General features: G+C 37.7%; 1 protein-coding gene across 1 annotated transcript in view; it reads right to left on the bottom strand.

Moving 5' to 3' along the window:
* LOC115187586 (glutamate receptor ionotropic, NMDA 2A-like) overlaps positions 1 to 21,121 on the bottom strand; it is a 24,078-nt gene extending 2,957 nt beyond the window's left edge. Inside the window, exons 1-2 of the mRNA XM_029746538.1 lie at positions 20,950 to 21,121; positions 989 to 1,858 (exon numbers count right to left, since the gene is read on the bottom strand). Of these exons, the coding sequence (XP_029602398.1) occupies positions 989 to 1,858; positions 20,950 to 21,049 (970 nt within the window). The 5' untranslated portion in view covers positions 21,050 to 21,121. The remainder of the gene's footprint in view (positions 1 to 988; positions 1,859 to 20,949) is intronic.
* Between the last annotated feature and the right edge of the window lie 2,897 nt (positions 21,122 to 24,018).

Here is a 24,018-nt window from a genome sequence, read left to right as displayed (position 1 = left end):
TAATACCATAGTTATACTATATTAATACTGCTATAGTACTATAGTTATACTACATTAATGCTTACTGTTCTTGTCCTTGCTGGAGGAGGTAGCTCCAGTGCTGGTGTGTTTGTAGGTGTTGTACTTCTATAATACTATAGTTATACTACAGTACTACAGTTATACAACCGTTATACTACAGTAATACTGTAGTAATACTTACTGTTCTTGTCCTTGATGGAGGAGGCAGCTCCAGTTCTGGTGTGTTTGTAGGTGCTGTACTTCTATAATACTATAGTTTTACTACACTAATACTTCTATAATACTACAGTTATACTACAATAATACTTACTGTTCTTGTCCTTGCTGGCGGAGGCAGTTCCAGTGCTGGTGTGTTTGTAAGTTGTGTACTTCTATAATACTATAGTTATACAACAGTAATACTTCTATAATACTACAGCTATACTACAGTAATACTACAGTAATAATTATATAATACTTCTATAACACTACAGCCATAGCACTGTAATAATACAGTAATACATCTATAATACTAGAATTAAAATACAGTAATACCACAGTAATAATTTTATCATACTGCAGTAATACAACATTAATACTTTCTGTTCTTGGCCTTGCTGGAGGAGGCATCTCCAGTGTTGTTGTGTTTGTAGGTGCTGTACTTCTATAATTCTATAGTAATACTACATTACTACTTTTATAATACTACAGTAATACTACAGTAATACTTACTGTTCTTGTCCCTCGTGGAGGAGGCAGCTCTAGAGCTGGTGTGTTTGTAGGTGATGTGCTTCTATAATACTATAGTTATACTACACTACTACAGTTCTATTCTTCTATTTTCTATAATTCTACGGCTTTACTACAGTAATACTTCTATAATACTATAATTATACTACAGTAAAACTACAATAATACTTCTATAATACCATACTTCTACTATATTAATACCGTTATAGTACTATAGTTATACTACATTAATACTTACTGTTCTTGTCTTTGCTGGAGGAGGCAGCTCCAGTGCTGGTGTGTTTGTAGGTGCTGTACTTCTTGTCCTTCAGAGAGTGGAGGTCAGCATCCGCAGAGTGGCTGTGGTGCAGCAGAGTGGCGCTCAGCTGCAGGATGGAAGCGTCCACGGAGTGTGTGTTGGAGTGCTCCAAGTGAGAGTGTCTGAGGTCGGAGTGCGTGTGTGTGAGGTCAGGGGGTTCCTGGAGGCTGTCTCTCTGGTAGAGCGGGGCGGAGTGTAAACTGGACTGGTCTGAGTCTATGGAATAGATCTTCTCGTGACTCCTCCCACTGCCGCCTCCCCCCCCTATTCCTCCCATCCCCCCCACCGGGCGTTTCTTCAGTCCGTCTTTTGGGGGTTTGAACCCCCCCATCCCCATCCTGGGCCCCCCCAGATCTGACTCCATGTAGGAGGGGGGCCGGCTGGAACACTCAGAGATGTCAGAATGGGGTGGGTCTTCTGGGAGGTAACGCTGGCTCTTCATTGTTGCAGGGCCCGGGACAGGGGCGGAGCCAGCAGATCCAGAGGCGGGACCACCAGCGGGACCGGACAACGGGATTGGTCCTTGTTTCAGCGTCTCCACGCTCTTCTTCCATAGGGCGCGGGGTTTGGAAGCGGGGCCGGCCAGGCCGGGGGGGCGGGGTTTGCCATTGTCGGCGGTAACGCTGACCTCTATGTTGTTGGGGTTAGCATCGTTGAGGTTGAGGGGGTGGTGTTTGGGTATCCCTGGGTACGGGCCTGGGGAGGAGTTATTCAGCAGGTCTTTGTGCCGACCCAGGAAGCCCTGTAGAGTGGAAGTGTTGCTATAGAGACCACCCTGGCCTTTAGGAGACAGACTGACGACAGAGTTACCTAGAGGAGAGACAGTATAACATCTATAAACTATAGAGACCACCTGGAGACAGTATAACATCTATAATCTATAGAGACCACCTGGAGACAGTATAACATCTATAATCTATAGAGACCTCCTGGAGACAGTATAACATCTATAATCTATAGAGACTACCTGGAGACAGTATAACATCTATAATCTATAGAGACCAACTGGAGACAGATTAACATATATAATCTATAGAGAACACCTGGAGACAGTATAACATCTATAATCAATAGAGACAACCTGGAGACAGTATAACATCTATAATCTATAGAGACCACCTGGAGACAGTATAACATCTATAATCTATAGAGACTACCTGGAGACAGTATAACATCTATAATCTATAGAGACCACCTGGAAAAAGATTAACATATATAATCTATAGAGACCACCTGGAGACAGTATAACATCTATAATCAATAGAGACAACCTGGAGACAGTATAACATCTATAATCTATAGAGACCACCTGGAGACAGTATAACATCTATAATCTATAGAGACCACCTGGAGACAGTATAACATCTACAATCTATAGAGACCAACTGGAGACAGTTTAACAACTATAATCTATAGAGACTACCTGGAGACAGTATAACATCTATAATCTACAGAGACCTCCTGGAGACAGTATAACATCTATAATCTATAGAGACAACCTGGAGACAGTATAACATCTATAATCTATAGAGACCAACTGGAGACAGTATAACATCTATAATCTATAGAGACCACCTAGAGACAGTATAACATCTATAATCTATAGAGACCACCTGGAGACAGTATAACATCTATAATCTATAGAGACTACCTGGAGACAGTATAACATCAATAATCTATAGAGACTACCTGGAGACAGTATAACATCTATAATCTACAGAGACCACCTGGAGACAGTATAACATCTATAATCTATAGAGACCGCCTGAAGACAGTATAACATCTATAATCTATAGAGACCTCCTGGAGACAGTATAACATCTATAATCTATAGAGACCACCTGGAGACAGTATAACATCTATAATCTATAGAGACCACCTGGAGACAGTATAACATCTATAATCTATAGAGACCACCTGGAGACAGTATAACATCTATAATCTATAGAGACCACCTGGAGAGAGTATAACATTTATAATCTATAGAGACCACCTGGAGACAGTATAACATCTATAATCTACAGAGACCTCCTGGAGACAGTATAACATCTATAATCTAGAGAGACCTCCTGGAGACAGTATAACATCTAAATATAAATATTAGATATAATATATAACATCTATAATCTATAGAGACCACCTGGAGACAGTATAACATCTATAATCTATAGAGGCCTCCTGGAGACTGTATAACATCTATAATCTACAGAGACCTCCTGGAGACAGTATAACATCTATAATCTATAGAGACCACCTGGAGACAGTATAACATCTGTAATCTATAGAGACCTCCTAGAGACAGTATAACATCTATAATCTATAGAGACCTCCTGGAGACAGTATACCATCTATAATCTACAGAGACCACCTGGAGACAGTATAACATCTATAATCTATAGAGACCACCTGGAGACAGTATAACATCTATAATCTACAGAGACCTCCTGGAGACAGTATAACATCTATAATCTACAGAGACCTCCTGGAGACAGTATAACATCTATAATCTATAGAGTCCTCCTGGAGACTGTATAACATCTATAATCTACAGAGACTTCCTGGAGACAGTATAACATCTATAATCTATAGAGACCACCTGGAGACAGTATAACATCTATAATCTATAGAGACCTCCTAGAGACAGTATAACATCTATAATCTATAGAGACCTCCTGGAGACAGTATAACATCTATAATCTATAGAGACCACCGGAGACAGTATAACATCTATAATCTACAGAGACCACCTGGAGACAGTATAACATCTATAATCTACAGAGACCTCCTGGAGACAGTATAACATCTATAATCTACAGAGACCTCCTGGAGACAGTATAACATCTATAATCTACAGAAACCTCCTGGAGACAGTATAACATCTATAATCTACAGAGACCACCTGGAGACAGTATAACATCGATAATCTATAGAGACCTCCTGGAGACAGTATAACATCTATAATCTATAGAGACCACCTGGAGACAGTATAACATCTATAATCTATAGAGACCTCCTGGAGACAGTATAACATCTATAATCTATAGAGACTACCTGGAGACAGTATAACATCTATAATCTATAGAGACCAACTGGAGACAGATTAACATATATAATCTATAGAGACCACCTGGAGACAGTATAACATCTATAATCAATAGAGACAACCTGGAGACAGTATTACATCTATAATCTATAGAGACCACCTGGAGACAGTATAACATCTATAATCTATAGAGACTACCTGGAGACAGTATAACATCTATAATCTATAGAGACCACCTGGAAAAAGATTAACATATATAATCTATAGAGACCACCTGGAGACAGTATAACATCTATAATCAATAGAGACAACCTGGAGACAGTATAACATCTATAATCTATAGAGACCACCTGGAGACAGTATAACATCTATAATCTATAGAGACCACCTGGAGACAGTATAACATCTACAATCTATAGAGACCACCTGGAGACAGTTTAACATCTATAATCTATAGAGACTACCTGGAGACAGTATAACATCTATAATCTACAGAGACCTCCTGGAGACAGTATAACATCTATAATCTATAGAGACAACCTGGAGACAGTATAACATCTATAATCTATAGAGACCAACTGGAGACAGTATAACATCTATAATCTATAGAGACCACCTAGAGACAGTATAACATCTATAATCTATAGAGACCACCTGGAGACAGTATAACATCTATAATCTATAGAGACTACCTGGAGACAGTATAACATCAATAATCTATAGAGACCAACTGGAGACGGTATAACATCTATAATCTACAGAGACCACCTGGAGACAGTATAACATCTATAATCTATAGAGACCGCCTGAAGACAGTATAACATCTATAATCTACAGAGACCTCCTGGAGACAGTATAACATCTATAATCTATAGAGACCACCTGGAGACAGTATAACATCTATAATCTATAGAGACCACCTGGAGACAGTATAACATCTATAATCTATAGAGACCACCTGGAGACAGTATAACATCTATAATCTATAGAGACCACCTGGAGAGAGTATAACATTTATAATATATAGAGACCACCTGGAGACAGTATAACATCTATAATGTACAGAGACCTCCTGGAGACAGTATAACATCTATAATCTACAGAGACCTCCTGGAGACAGTATAACATCTAAATATAAATATTAGATATAATATATAACATCTATAATCTATAGAGACCACCTGGAGACAGTATAACATCTATAATCTATAGAGGCCTCCTGGAGACTGTATAACATCTATAATCTACAGAGACCTCCTGGAGACAGTATAACATCTATAATCTATAGAGACCACCTGGAGACAGTTTAACATCTGTAATCTATAGAGACCTCCTAGAGACAGTATAACATCTATAATCTATAGAGACCTCCTGGAGACAGTATACCATCTATAATCTACAGAGACCACCTGGAGACAGTATAACATCTATAATCTATAGAGACCACCTGGAGACAGTATAACATCTATAATCTACAGAGACCTCCTGGAGACAGTATAACATCTATAATCTACAGAGACCTCCTGGAGACAGTATAACATCTATATATAAATATTATATTTAATATATAACATCTATAATCTATAGAGACCACCTGGAGACAGTATAACATCTATAATCTATAGAGGCCTCCTGGAGACTGTATAACATCTATAATCTACAGAGACTTCCTGGAGACAGTATAACATCTATAATCTATAGAGACCACCTGGAGACAGTATAACATCTATAATCTATAGAGACCTCCTAGAGACAGTATAACATCTATAATCTATAGAGACCTCCTGGAGACAGTATAACATCTATAATCTATAGAGACCACCGGAGACAGTATAACATCTATAATCTACAGAGACCACCTGGAGACAGTATAACATCTATAATCTACAGAGACCTCCTGGAGACAGTATAACATCTATAATCTACAGAGACCTCCTGGAGACAGTATAACATCTATAATCTACAGAAACCTCCTGGAGACAGTATAACATCTATAATCTACAGAGACCACCTGGAGACAGTATAACATCTATAATCTATAGAGGCCTCCTGGAGACAGTATAACATCTATAATCTACAGAGACTTCCTGGAGACAGTATAACATCTATAATCTATAGAGACCACCTGGAGACAGTATAACATCTATAATCTACAGAGACCACCTGGAGACAGTATAACATCTATAATCTACAGAGACCTCCTGGAGACAGTATAACATCTATAATCTACAGAGACCTCCTGGAGACAGTATAACATCTATAATCTACAGAAACCTCCTGGAGACAGTATAACATCTATAATCTACAGAGAGCACCTGGAGACAGTATAACATCTATAATCTATAGAGGCCTCCTGGAGACTGTATAACATCTATAATCTACAGAGACTTCCTGGAGACAGTATAACATCTATAATCTATAGAGACCACCTGGAGACAGTATAACATCTATAATCTATAGAGACCTCCTGGAGACAGTATAACATCTATAATCTATAGAGACCACCGGAGACAGTATAACATCTATAATCTACAGAGACCACCTGGAGACAGTATAACATCTATAATCTACAGAGACCTCCTGGAGACAGTATAACATCTATAATCTACAGAGACCTCCTGGAGACAGTATAACATCTATAATCTACAGAAACCTCCTGGAGACAGTATAACATCTATAATCTACAGAGACTACCTGGAGACAGTATAACATCGATAATCTATAGAGACCTCCTGGAGACAGTATAACATCTATAATCTATAGAGACCACCTGGAGACAGTATAACATCTATAATCTATAGAGACCTCCTGGAGACAGTATAACATCTATAATCTATAGAGACTACCTGGAGACAGTATAACATCTATAATCTATAGAGACCAACTGGAGACAGATTAACATATATAATCTATAGAGACCACCTGGAGACAGTATAACATCTATAATCAATAGAGACAACCTGGAGACAGTATAACATCTATAATCTATAGAGACCACCTGGAGACAGTATAACATCTATAATCTATAGAGACTACCTGGAGACAGTATAACATCTATAATCTATAGAGACCACCTGGAAAAAGATTAACATATATAATCTATAGAGACCACCTGGAGACAGTATAACATCTATAATCAATAGAGACAACCTGGAGACAGTATAACATCTATAATCTATAGAGACCACCTGGAGACAGTATAACATCTATAATCTATAGAGACCACCTGGAGACAGTATAACATCTACAATCTATAGAGACCACCTGGAGACAGTTTAACATCTATAATCTATAGAGACTACCTGGAGACAGTATAACATCTATAATCTACAGAGACCTCCTGGAGACAGTATAACATCTATAATCTATAGAGACAACCTGGAGACAGTATAACATCTATAATCTATAGAGACCAACTGGAGACAGTATAACATCTATAATCTATAGAGACCACCTAGAGACAGTATAACATCTATAATCTATAGAGACCACCTGGAGACAGTATAACATCTATAATCTATAGAGACTACCTGGAGACAGTATAACATCAATAATCTATAGAGACCAACTGGAGACGGTATAACATCTATAATCTACAGAGACCACCTGGAGACAGTATAACATCTATAATCTATAGAGACCGCCTGAAGACAGTATAACATCTATAATCTACAGAGACCTCCTGGAGACAGTATAACATCTATAATCTATAGAGACCACCTGGAGACAGTATAACATCTATAATCTATAGAGACCACCTGGAGACAGTATAACATCTATAATCTATAGAGACCACCTGGAGACAGTATAACATCTATAATCTATAGAGACCACCTGGAGAGAGTATAACATTTATAATATATAGAGACCACCTGGAGACAGTATAACATCTATAATGTACAGAGACCTCCTGGAGACAGTATAACATCTATAATCTACAGAGACCTCCTGGAGACAGTATAACATCTAAATATAAATATTAGATATAATATATAACATCTATAATCTATAGAGACCACCTGGAGACAGTATAACATCTATAATCTATAGAGGCCTCCTGGAGACTGTATAACATCTATAATCTACAGAGACCTCCTGGAGACAGTATAACATCTATAATCTATAGAGACCACCTGGAGACAGTTTAACATCTGTAATCTATAGAGACCTCCTAGAGACAGTATAACATCTATAATCTATAGAGACCTCCTGGAGACAGTATAACATCTATAATCTACAGAGACCACCTGGAGACAGTATAACATCTATAATCTATAGAGACCACCTGGAGACAGTATAACATCTATAATCTACAGAGACCTCCTGGAGACAGTATAACATCTATAATCTACAGAGACCTCCTGGAGACAGTATAACATCTATATATAAATATTATATTTAATATATAACATCTATAATCTATAGAGACCACCTGGAGACAGTATAACATCTATAATCTATAGAGGCCTCCTGGAGACTGTATAACATCTATAATCTACAGAGACTTCCTGGAGACAGTATAACATCTATAATCTATAGAGACCACCTGGAGACAGTATAACATCTATAATCTATAGAGACCTCCTAGAGACAGTATAACATCTATAATCTATAGAGACCTCCTGGAGACAGTATAACATCTATAATCTATAGAGACCACCGGAGACAGTATAACATCTATAATCTACAGAGACCACCTGGAGACAGTATAACATCTATAATCTACAGAGACCTCCTGGAGACAGTATTACATCTATAATCTACAGAGACCTCCTGGAGACAGTATAACATCTATAATCTACAGAAACCTCCTGGAGACAGTATAACATCTATAATCTACAGAGACCACCTGGAGACAGTATAACATCTATAATCTATAGAGGCCTCCTGGAGACAGTATAACATCTATAATCTACAGAGACTTCCTGGAGACAGTATAACATCTATAATCTATAGAGACCACCTGGAGACAGTATAACATCTATAATCTACAGAGACCACCTGGAGACAGTATAACATCTATAATCTACAGAGACCTCCTGGAGACAGTATAACATCTATAATCTATAGAGACCTCCTAGAGACAGTATAACATCTATAATCTATAGAGACCTCCTGGAGACAGTATAACATCTATAATCTATAGAGACCACCGGAGACAGTATAACATCTATAATCTACAGAGACCACCTGGAGACAGTATAACATCTATAATCTACAGAGACCTCCTGGAGACAGTATTACATCTATAATCTACAGAGACCTCCTGGAGACAGTATAACATCTATAATCTACAGAAACCTCCTGGAGACAGTATAACATCTATAATCTACAGAGACCACCTGGAGACAGTATAACATCTATAATCTATAGAGGCCTCCTGGAGACAGTATAACATCTATAATCTACAGAGACTTCCTGGAGACAGTATAACATCTATAATCTATAGAGACCACCTGGAGACAGTATAACATCTATAATCTACAGAGACCACCTGGAGACAGTATAACATCTATAATCTACAGAGACCTCCTGGAGACAGTATAACATCTATAATCTACAGAGACCTCCTGGAGACAGTATAACATCTATAATCTACAGAAACCTCCTGGAGACAGTATAACATCTATAATCTACAGAGACTACCTGGAGACAGTATAACATCGATAATCTATAGAGACCTCCTGGAGACAGTATAACATCTATAATCTATAGAGACCACCTGGAGACAGTATAACATCTATAATCTATAGAGACCTCCTGGAGACAGTATAACATCTATAATCTATAGAGACTACCTGGAGACAGTATAACATCTATAATCTATAGAGACCAACTGGAGACAGATTAACATATATAATCTATAGAGACCACCTGGAGACAGTATAACATCTATAATCAATAGAGACAACCTGGAGACAGTATAACATCTATAATCTATAGAGACCACCTGGAGACAGTATAACATCTATAATCTATAGAGACTACCTGGAGACAGTATAACATCTATAATCTATAGAGACCACCTGGAAAAAGATTAACATATATAATCTATAGAGACCACCTGGAGACAGTATAACATCTATAATCAATAGAGACAACCTGGAGACAGTATAACATCTATAATCTATAGAGACCACCTGGAGACAGTATAACATCTATAATCTATAGAGACCACCTGGAGACAGTATAACATCTACAATCTATAGAGACCACCTGGAGACAGTTTAACATCTATAATCTATAGAGACTACCTGGAGACAGTATAACATCTATAATCTACAGAGACCTCCTGGAGACAGTATAACATCTATAATCTATAGAGACAACCTGGAGACAGTATAACATCTATAATCTATAGAGACCAACTGGAGACAGTATAACATCTATAATCTATAGAGACCACCTAGAGACAGTATAACATCTATAATCTATAGAGACCACCTGGAGACAGTATAACATCTATAATCTATAGAGACTACCTGGAGACAGTATAACATCAATAATCTATAGAGACCAACTGGAGACGGTATAACATCTATAATCTACAGAGACCACCTGGAGACAGTATAACATCTATAATCTATAGAGACCGCCTGAAGACAGTATAACATCTATAATCTACAGAGACCTCCTGGAGACAGTATAACATCTATAATCTATAGAGACCACCTGGAGACAGTATAACATCTATAATCTATAGAGACCACCTGGAGACAGTATAACATCTATAATCTATAGAGACCACCTGGAGACAGTATAACATCTATAATCTATAGAGACCACCTGGAGAGAGTATAACATTTATAATATATAGAGACCACCTGGAGACAGTATAACATCTATAATGTACAGAGACCTCCTGGAGACAGTATAACATCTATAATCTACAGAGACCTCCTGGAGACAGTATAACATCTAAATATAAATATTAGATATAATATATAACATCTATAATCTATAGAGACCACCTGGAGACAGTATAACATCTATAATCTATAGAGGCCTCCTGGAGACTGTATAACATCTATAATCTACAGAGACCTCCTGGAGACAGTATAACATCTATAATCTATAGAGACCACCTGGAGACAGTTTAACATCTGTAATCTATAGAGACCTCCTAGAGACAGTATAACATCTATAATCTATAGAGACCTCCTGGAGACAGTATACCATCTATAATCTACAGAGACCACCTGGAGACAGTATAACATCTATAATCTATAGAGACCACCTGGAGACAGTATAACATCTATAATCTACAGAGACCTCCTGGAGACAGTATAACATCTATAATCTACAGAGACCTCCTGGAGACAGTATAACATCTATATATAAATATTATATTTAATATATAACATCTATAATCTATAGAGACCACCTGGAGACAGTATAACATCTATAATCTATAGAGGCCTCCTGGAGACTGTATAACATCTATAATCTACAGAGACTTCCTGGAGACAGTATAACATCTATAATCTATAGAGACCACCTGGAGACAGTATAACATCTATAATCTATAGAGACCTCCTAGAGACAGTATAACATCTATAATCTATAGAGACCTCCTGGAGACAGTATAACATCTATAATCTATAGAGACCACCGGAGACAGTATAACATCTATAATCTACAGAGACCACCTGGAGACAGTATAACATCTATAATCTACAGAGACCTCCTGGAGACAGTATTACATCTATAATCTACAGAGACCTCCTGGAGACAGTATAACATCTATAATCTACAGAAACCTCCTGGAGACAGTATAACATCTATAATCTACAGAGACCACCTGGAGACAGTATAACATCTATAATCTATAGAGGCCTCCTGGAGACAGTATAACATCTATAATCTACAGAGACTTCCTGGAGACAGTATAACATCTATAATCTATAGAGACCACCTGGAGACAGTATAACATCTATAATCTACAGAGACCACCTGGAGACAGTATAACATCTATAATCTACAGAGACCTCCTGGAGACAGTATAACATCTATAATCTACAGAGACCTCCTGGAGACAGTATAACATCTATAATCTACAGAAACCTCCTGGAGACAGTATAACATCTATAATCTACAGAGACCACCTGGAGACAGTATAACATCTATAATCTATAGAGGCCTCCTGGAGACTGTATAACATCTATAATCTACAGAGACTTCCTGGAGACAGTATAACATCTATAATCTATAGAGACCACCTGGAGACAGTATAACATCTATAATCTATAGAGACCTCCTGGAGACAGTATAACATCTATAATCTATAGAGACCACCGGAGACAGTATAACATCTATAATCTACAGAGACCACCTGGAGACAGTATAACATCTATAATCTACAGAGACCTCCTGGAGACAGTATAACATCTATAATCTACAGAGACCTCCTGGAGACAGTATAACATCTATAATCTACAGAAACCTCCTGGAGACAGTATAACATCTATAATCTACAGAGACTACCTGGAGACAGTATAACATCGATAATCTATAGAGACCTCCTGGAGACAGTATAACATCTATAATCTATAGAGACCACCTGGAGACAGTATAACATCTATAATCTATAGAGACCTCCTGGAGACAGTATAACATCTATAATCTATAGAGACTACCTGGAGACAGTATAACATCTATAATCTATAGAGACCAACTGGAGACAGATTAACATATATAATCTATAGAGACCACCTGGAGACAGTATAACATCTATAATCAATAGAGACAACCTGGAGACAGTATAACATCTATAATCTATAGAGACCACCTGGAGACAGTATAACATCTATAATCTATAGAGACTACCTGGAGACAGTATAACATCTATAATCTATAGAGACCACCTGGAAAAAGATTAACATATATAATCTATAGAGACCACCTGGAGACAGTATAACATCTATAATCAATAGAGACAACCTGGAGACAGTATAACATCTATAATCTATAGAGACCACCTGGAGACAGTATAACATCTATAATCTATAGAGACCACCTGGAGACAGTATAACATCTACAATCTATAGAGACCACCTGGAGACAGTTTAACATCTATAATCTATAGAGACTACCTGGAGACAGTATTACGTCTATAATCTACAGAGACCTCCTGGAGACAGTATAACATCTATAATCTATAGAGACAACCTGGAGACAGTATAACATCTATAATCTATAGAGACCAACTGGAGACAGTATAACATCTATAATCTATAGAGACCACCTAGAGACAGTATAACATCTATAATCTATAGAGACCACCTGGAGACAGTATAACATCTATAATCTATAGAGACCACCTGGAGACAGTATAAAATCTATAATCTCTAGAGACCACCTGGAGAGAGTATAACATTTATAATATATAGAGACCACCTGGAGACAGTATAACATCTATAATCTACAGAGACCTCCTGGAGACAGTATAACATCTATAATCTACAGAGACCTCCTGGAGACAGTATAACATCTAAATATAAATATTAGATATAATATATAACATCTATAATCTATAGAGACCACCTGGAGACAGTATAACATCTATAATCTATAGAGGCCTCCTGGAGACTGTATAACATCTATAATCTACAGAGACCTCCTGGAGACAGTATAACATCTATAATCTATAGAGACCACCTGGAGACAGTATAACATCTGTAATCTATAGAGACCTCCTAGAGACAGTATAACATCTATAATCTATAGAGACCTCCTGGAGACAGTATACCATCTATAATCTACAGAGACCACCTGGAGACAGTATAACATCTATAATCTATAGAGACCACCTGGAGACAGTATAACATCTATAATCTACAGAGACCTCCTGGAGACAGTATAACATCTATAATCTACAGAGACCTCCTGGAGACAGTATAACATCTATATATAAATATTATATTTAATATATAACATCTATAATCTATAGAGACCACCTGGAGACAGTATAACATCTATAATCTATAGAGGCCTCCTGGAGACTGTATAACATCTATAATCTACAGAGACTTCCTGGAGACAGTATAACATCTATAATCTATAGAGACCACCTGGAGACAGTATAACATCTATAATCTATAGAGACCTCCTAGAGACAGTATAACATCTATAATCTATAGAGACCTCCTGGAGACAGTATAACATCTATAATCTATAGAGACCACCGGAGACAGTATAACATCTATAATCTACAGAGACCACCTGGAGACAGCATAACATCTATAATCTACAGAGACCTCCTGGAGACAGTATAACATCTATAATCTACAGAGACCTCCTGGAGACAGTATAACATCTATAATCTACAGAAACCTCCTGGAGACAGTATAACATCTATAATCTACAGAGACCACCTGGAGACAGTATAACATATATAATCTATAGAGGCCTCCTGGAGACAGTATAACATCTATAATCTACAGAGACTTCCTGGAGACAGTATAACATCTATAATCTATAGAGACCACCTGGAGACAGTATAACATCTATAATCTACAGAGACCACCTGGATACAGTATAACATATATAATCTACAGAGACCTCCTGGAGACAGTATAACATCTATAATCTACAGAGACCTCCTGGAGACAGTATAACATCTATAATCTACAGAAACCTCCTGGAGACAGTATAACATCTATAATCTACAGAGACCACCTGGAGACAGTATAACATCTATAATCTATAGAGGCCTCCTGGAGACTGTATAACATCTATAATCTACAGAGACTTCCTGGAGACAGTATAACATCTATAATCTATAGAGACCACCTGGAGACAGTATAACATCTATAATCTATAGAGACCTCCTGGAGACAGTATAACATCTATAATCTATAGAGACCACCGGAGACAGTATAACATCTATAATCTACAGAGACCACCTGGAGACAGTATAACATCTATAATCTACAGAGACCTCCTGGAGACAGTATAACATCTATAATCTACAGAGACCTCCTGGAGACAGTATAACATCTATAATCTACAGAAACCTCCTGGAGACAGTATAACATCTATAATCTACAGAGACCACCTGGAGACAGTATAACATCGATAATCTATAGAGACCTCCTGGAGACAGTATAACATCTATAATCTATAGAGACCACCTGGAGACAGTATAACATCTATAATCTATAGAGACCTCCTGGAGACAGTATAACATCTATAATCTATAGAGACTACCTGGAGACAGTATAACATCTATAATCTATAGAGACCAACTGGAGACAGATTAACATATATAATCTATAGAGACCACCTGGAGACAGTATAACATCTATAATCAATAGAGACAACCTGGAGACAGTATAACATCTATAATCTATAGAGACCACCTGGAGACAGTATAACATCTATAATCTATAGAGACTACCTGGAGACAGTATAACATCTATAATCTATAGAGACCACCTGGAAAAAGATTAACATATATAATCTATAGAGACCACCTGGAGACAGTATAACATCTATAATCAATAGAGACAACCTGGAGACAGTATAACATCTATAATCTATAGAGACCACCTGGAGACAGTATAACATCTATAATCTATAGAGACCACCTGGAGACAGTATAACATCTACAATCTATAGAGACCACCTGGAGACAGTTTAACATCTATAATCTATAGAGACTACCTGGAGACAGTATAACATCTATAATCTACAGAGACCTCCTGGAGACAGTATAACATCTATAATCTATAGAGACAACCTGGAGACAGTATAACATCTATAATCTATAGAGACCAACTGGAGACAGTATAACATCTATAATCTATAGAGACCACCTAGAGACAGTATAACATCTATAATCTATAGAGACCACCTGGAGACAGTATAACATCTATAATCTATAGAGACTACCTGGAGACAGTATAACATCAATAATCTATAGAGACCAACTGGAGACAGTATAACATCTATAATCTACAGAGACCACCTGGAGACAGTATAACATCTATAATCTATAGAGACCGCCTGAAGACAGTATAACATCTATAATCTATAGAGACCTCCTGGAGACAGTATAACATCTATAATCTATAGAGACCACCTGGAGACAGTATAACATCTATAATCTATAGAGACCACCTGGAGACAGTATAACATCTATAATCTATAGAGACCACCTGGAGACAGTATAACATCTATAATCTATAGAGACCACCTGGAGAGAGTATAACATTTATAATATATAGAGACCACCTGGAGACAGTATAACATCTATAATCTACAGAGACCTCCTGGAGACAGTATAACATCTATAATCTACAGAGACCTCCTGGAGACAGTATAACATCTAAATATAAATATTAGATATAATATATAACATCTATAATCTATAGAGACCACCTGGAGACAGTATAACATCTATAATCTATAGAGGCCTCCTGGAGACTGTATAACATCTATAATCTACAGAGACCTCCTGGAGACAGTATAACATCTATAATCTATAGAGACCACCTGGAGACAGTATAACATCTGTAATCTATAGAGACCTCCTAGAGACAGTATAACATCTATAATCTATAGAGACCTCCTGGAGACAGTATACCATCTATAATCTACAGAGACCACCTGGAGACAGTATAACATCTATAATCTATAGAGACCACCTGGAGACAGTATAACATCTATAATCTACAGAGACCTCCTGGAGACAGTATAACATCTATAATCTACAGAGACCTCCTGGAGACAGTATAACATCTATATATAAATATTATATTTAATATATAACATCTATAATCTATAGAGACCACCTGGAGACAGTATAACATCTATAATCTATAGAGGCCTCCTGGAGACTGTATAACATCTATAATCTACAGAGACTTCCTGGAGACAGTATAACATCTATAATCTATAGAGACCACCTGGAGACAGTATAACATCTATAATCTACAGAGACCACCTGGAGACAGTATAACATCTATAATCTACAGAGACCTCCTGGAGACAGTATAACATCTATAATCTACAGAGACCTCCTGGAGACAGTATAACATCTATAATCTACAGAAACCTCCTGGAGACAGTATAACATCTATAATCTACAGAGACCACCTGGAGACAGTATAACATCTATAATCTATAGAGGCCTCCTGGAGACTGTATAACATCTATAATCTACAGAGACTTCCTGGAGACAGTATAACATCTATAATCTATAGAGACCACCTGGAGACAGTATAACATCTATAATCTATAGAGACCTAGAGACAGTATAACATCTATAATCTATAGAGACCTCCTGGAGACAGTATAACATCTATAATCTATAGAGACCACCGGAGACAGTATAACATCTATAATCTATAGAGACCACCTGGAGACAGTATAACATCTATAATCTACAGAGACCTCCTGGAGACAGTATAACATCTATAATCTACAGAGACCTCCTGGAGACAGTATAACATCTGTATATAAATATTATATATAATATATAACATCTATAATCTATAGAGAACACCTGGAGACAGTATAACATCTATAATCTATAGAGGCCTCCTGGAGACTGTATAACATCTATAATCTATAGAGACCACCTGGAGACAGTATAACATCTATTATCTACAGAGACCTCCTGGAGACAGTATAACATCTATAATCTACAGAGACCTCCTGGAGACAGTATAACATCTATAATCTATAGAGACCACCTGGAGACAGTATAACATCTATAATCTATAGAGACCACCTGGAGACAGTATAACATCTATAATCTATAGAGACCACCTGGAGACAGTATAACATCTATAATCTATAGAGACCACCTGGAGACAGTATAACATCTATAATCTATAGAGACCACCTGGAGACAGTATAACATCTATATTCTATAGAGACCACCTGGAGACAGTATAACATCTATAATCTATAGAGACCACCTGGAGACAGTATAACATCTATATATAAATATTAGATATAATATATAACATCAATATATAAATATTAGATATAATATATAACATATATATATAAATATTAGATGTAATATATAACATCTATAATCTACAGAGACCTCCTGGAGACAGTATAACATCTATATATAAATATTAGATATAATATATAACATCTATAATCTATAGAGACCACCTGGAGACAGCATAACATCTATAATCTATAGAGACCTCTTGGAGACAGTATAACATCTATAATCTATAGAGACCACCTGGAGACAGTATAACATCTACAACCTATAGAGACCTCCTAGAGACAGTATAACATCTATAATCTATAGAGACGACCTGGAGACAGTATAACATCTATATTCTATAGAGACCTCCTGGAGACAGTATAACATCTATAATCTATAGAGACCACCTGGAGACAGTATAACATCTATATTCTATAGAGACCACCTGGAGACAGTATAACATCTATAATCTATAGAGACCACCTGGAGACACTATAACATCTATATATAAATATTAGATATAATATATAACATCTATAATCTATTGTAGGGGTCACCAACCTTTTCTAACAAGAGAGTTACTTTAAACAAATCAATGGTGCTGCAAGCTACTCATTGTTTTCTAGCTTTCAAATAGGCTCTTTCTTCTCCTCTCCCCTGCAACTCTTCTTCTGGTCCTTAGTGTACAAGAGAAAGTAGTGTACTATTTTGTCAACTCTTCCCTTGGTCTTTAGAGAGAAAGTAGTGTACTATGTTGTCACCTCTCCCCCTGGTCCTTAGAGAGAACGTAGTGCACTATGTTATCAACTCTTCCCCTTTATTATGTCTACACCTCTACTGTGGGACTCTGTTACTACATTTATTATGTCTACACCTCTACTGTGGGGTTGTTACTACATTTATTATGTCTACACCTCTACTGTGGGACTCTGTTACTACATTTATTATGTCTATACCTCTACTGTGGGACTCTGTTACTACATTTATTATGTCTACACCTCTACTGTGGGACTCTGTTACTACATTTATTATGTCTATACCTCTACTGTGGGACTCTGTTACCACATTTATTATGTCTACACCTCTACTGTGGGGCTCTGTTACTACATTTATTATGTCTACACCTCTACTGTGGGACTCTGTTACTACATTTATTATGTCTATACCTCTACTGTGGGGCTCTGTTACTACATTTATTATGTCTACACCTCTATTGTGGGACTCTGTTACTACATTTATTATGTCTACACCTCTACTGTGGGACTCTGTTATTACTACATTTATTATGTCTACACCTCTACTGTGGGACTCTGTTACTACATTTATTATGTCTACACCTCTACTGTGGGACTCTGTTACTACATTTATTATGTCTACACCTCTACTGTGGGGCTCTGTTACTACATTTATTATGTCTACACCTCTACTGTGGGACTCTGTTACTACATTTATTATGTCTACACCTCTACTGTGGGACTCTGTTACTACATTTATTATGTCTACACCTCTACTGTGGGACTCTGTTACTACATTTATTATGTCTATACCTCTACTGTGGGGCTCTGTTACTACATTTATTATGTCTACACCTCTACCGTGGGACTCTGTTACTACATTTATTATGTCTAAACCTCTACTGTGGGGCTCTGTTACTACATTTATTATGTCTATACCTCTACTGTGGGACTCTGTTACTACATTTATTATGTCTATACCTCTACTGTGGGGTTGTTACTACATTTATTATGTCTACACCTCTACTGTGGGGCTCTGTTACTACATTTATCATGTCTACACCTCTACCGTGGGACTCTGTTACTACATTTATTATGTCTACACCTCTACTGTGGGGTTGTTACTACATTTATTATGTCTATACCTCTACTGTGGGACTCTGTTACTACATTTATTATGTCTATACCTCTACTTTGGTACTCTGTTACTACATTTATTATGTCTATACCTCTACTGTGGGGCTCTGTTACTACATTTATTATGTCTACACCTCTACTGTGGGGCTCTGTTACTACATTTATTATGTCTACACCTCTACTGTGGGACTCTGTTACTACATTTATTATGTCTACACCTCTACTTTGGTACTCTGTTACTACATTTATTATGTCTATACCTCTACTGTGGGACTCTGTTACTACATTTATTATGTCTACACCTCTACTGTGGGACTCTGTTATTACATTTATTATGTCTACACCTCTACTGTGGGGCTCTGTTACTACATTTATTATGTCTACACCTCTACTGTGGGACTCTGTTACTACATTTATTATGTCTACACCTCTACTGTGGGACTCTGTTACTACATTTATTATGTCTACACCTCTACTGTGGGGCTCTGTTACTACATTTATTATGCCTATACCTCTACTGTGGGACTCTGTTATTACTACATTTATTATGTCTACCTTTCTTCTACAGACACTTTAATAGATACTTTTAAATTATATTATGTTAGCTAATCATTACTATAACAAATGCAAAACATATACATTAAAAAAAAAAAAAAGTCAAAGTATAATTGTTAGAGATGACTAATGTTACTGTCCCCTTTACAACAACAAAAAAACACTTAAATGAGTGTAAATTTGCATTGGGAGTGCCAATATGGCCGACTTGTACCTTCAAAGCCTTTCATAGCATCAGCAAGATTTATATACATCATTTATATACAGTCGAATTAAGCTGATGAGGCATTTTTAACATTTTCCTTTTAATTTCCTGATAAAATTCCCCAAATTTCCCTGAAGTTCCGGTTGGAATATTCCCAGGGAATTTGAAATCCTCCAAACCAGGTATTTTTTGGAAAAGTTCCTGTAATTCTATTAGTTTTTTGCTGGGTTAGAGATGTGAGGTCAGGGGTTAGAGGTCAGGGGTTTATCATACCTTTCATCATGTTGATGATACCGGGCTGCAGCAGGGCCGGGGAGCGTTTAGGAGAAGAAGACAGGCTGATCTTCTTAGCTGACTTCAGAAGGTGTAACATGTTGGCCTGAGGAGAGAAGTCTAACTCTGGAGGCTTCTTCTTTAACTCTATATGGACCCCGTGGACACAAGACCAGATACCCTGGAGAGGAGGAGGAGAGGAGGAGGATGAGAGGAGGAGGAAGAGAGGAGGAGGAGGAAGAGAGGAGGAGGGGAGGAGGAGATGAGGAAGAGAAGAGGGGGGTGATGATGATGATGATGGTGATGGAGGGGCGGGGGGAAGGGAGGAGAATAGGGAACAGAAAGAGAGAGGAAGAAGATCAGGCATCACAGACAGACAGACAGACAGACAGACAGACAGACAGACAGACAGACAGACAGACAGACAGACAGACAGACAGACAGACAGACAGACAGACAGACAGACAGACAGACAGACAGACAGACAGACAGACAGACAGACAGACAGACAGACAGACAGACAGACAGACAGACAGACAGACAGAGTAACCCTTGGAAGTAGCAGCAGCAGTTCTAATCACTCTGCAGGGTAGAACATTACACATGTTAACTCCTCACTATTCCACCACCCTCCTCTCCTCTTTAAACATGTTAACTCCTCACTATTCCACCACCCTCCTCTCCTCTTTAAACATGTTAACTCCTCACTATTCCACCACCCTCCTCTCCTCTTTAAACGTGTTAACTCCTCACTATTCCACCACCCTCCTCTCCTCTTTAAACATGTTAACTCCTCACACTCCTCTCGTCTCTGCTCAGCGTAGTGCAGCGACAGGGACATGGCTGATAAATAACACAACTGGAGTCAACACCAGGGACATGGCTGATAAATAACACAACTGGAGTCAACACCAGGGACATAGCTGATAAATAACACAACTGGAGTCAACACCAGGGACATGACAGATAAATAACAAAACTGGAGTCAACACCAGGGACATGGCTAATAAATAATACAACTGGAGTCAACACCAGGGACATGGCTGATAAATAACACAACTGGAGTCAACACTAGGGACATGACTGATAAATAACACAACTGGAGTCAACACCAGGGACATGACTGATAAATAACACAACTGGAGTCAACACCAGGGACATGACTGATAAATAACACAACTGGAGTCAACACCAGGGACATGACTGATAAATAACACAACTGGAGTCAACACCAGGGACATGACTGATAAATAACACAACTGGAGTCAACACCAGGGACATGACTGATAAATAACACAACTGGAGTCAACACCAGGGACATGACTGATAAATAACACAACTGGAGTCAACACCAGGGACATGACTGATAAATAACACAACTGGAGTCAACACCAGGGTCATGACTGATAAATAACACAACTGGAGTCAACACCAGGGACATGGCTGATAAATAAACTGGAGTCAACACCAGGGACATGTCTGATAAATAACACAACTGGAGTCAACACCAGGGACATGACTGATAAATAACACAACTGGAGTCAACACCAGGGTCATGACTGATAAATAACACAACTGGAGTCAACACCAGGGACATGGCTGATAAATAACACAACTGGAGTCAACACCAGGGACATGACAGATAAATAACAAAACTGGAGTCAACACCAGGGACATGGCTGATAAATAAACTGGAGTCAACACCAGGGACATGTCTGATAAATAACACAACTGGAGTCAACAACAGGGTCATGACTGAGAAATAAACTGGAGTCTGTGCTCTGTCTCTTTGTGTGTGTTTCAGGGCAGGAGGAGGGGCTGTCGGGGTAGGACTATATATATACACTCACTAGACTATATACACACTCACTAGACTATATATACAATATACTATATATACACTCACTAGGCTATATATACAATATACTATATATACACTCACTAGGCTATATACACACTCACTAGACTATATACACACTCACTAGACTATATACACACTCACTAGACTATATATACAATATACTATATATACACTCACTAGGCTATATATACAATATACTATATATACACTCACTAGGCTATATACAAACTCACTACACTATATATACACTCACTAGACTATATATATATATATATATATATACACTAACTAGACTATATATATATACACTCACTAGACTATATATGTATATATGCATATATATACACTCACTAGACTATATATACACTCACTAGACTATATATATATACACTAACTAGACTATATATATATATATATATATATACACTCACTAGAATATATATATATATACACTCCCTAGACTATATATATATATATATATATACACTCACTAGACTATATATATACAATATACTATATATACACTCACTAGGCTATATATACAATATACTATATATACACTCACTAGGCTATATACAAACTCACTACACTATATATACACTCACTAGACTATATATATATATATATATATACACTAACTAGACTATATATATATATACACTAACTTGTCACGCCCTGACCAGGTGAACTCTTCTATTTTGGTCAGGGTGTGGCATTTCTATAGTTTATTTTCTATGTTTTTGGTATAGCCTTGCTTTGGGGCGTAATTCTATGTTGGGTTCTGTTGATTCCCAATAAGAGACAGCTGTCGCTAGTTGCCTCTGATTGGGGAATCATATTTAAGTTCCTTTTCCCCCCACGATGTTGGTGGGTTGTTGTCTCTTTTTGTTTGAGCAGTAACGATACGTTTATTCTCTGTTTTGTCCGTGTTATTTCAGTCTGAAATAAATAACATGTGTTCGCTCCCAGCTGCGCCTTGGTCCACTTCTTCCTTCCTGCACGACGATCGTTACAGAACAACCCACCAAACCAGGACCAAGCAGCAGGAGGATAAGGAGCGCGAGAGATGGGCTCGCGAGGGGAAGGAGTTCTGGATCTGGGAGGAGATCATGTCGGGGAAAGGACCCTGGCGGACGGATTCCCAGGTCGAGGAGGAAAAGCCAGCCGGTAGACGGAGTCGCAGGCGGCGGTCGAGGAGGCCCGGAAAA

The sequence above is a fragment of the Salmo trutta genome, unplaced genomic scaffold, assembly GCF_901001165.1.
Source record: "Salmo trutta unplaced genomic scaffold, fSalTru1.1, whole genome shotgun sequence".
NCBI lineage: Eukaryota > Metazoa > Chordata > Actinopteri > Salmoniformes > Salmonidae > Salmo > Salmo trutta.
This window is presented reverse-complemented; position numbering and strand designations above follow the sequence as displayed.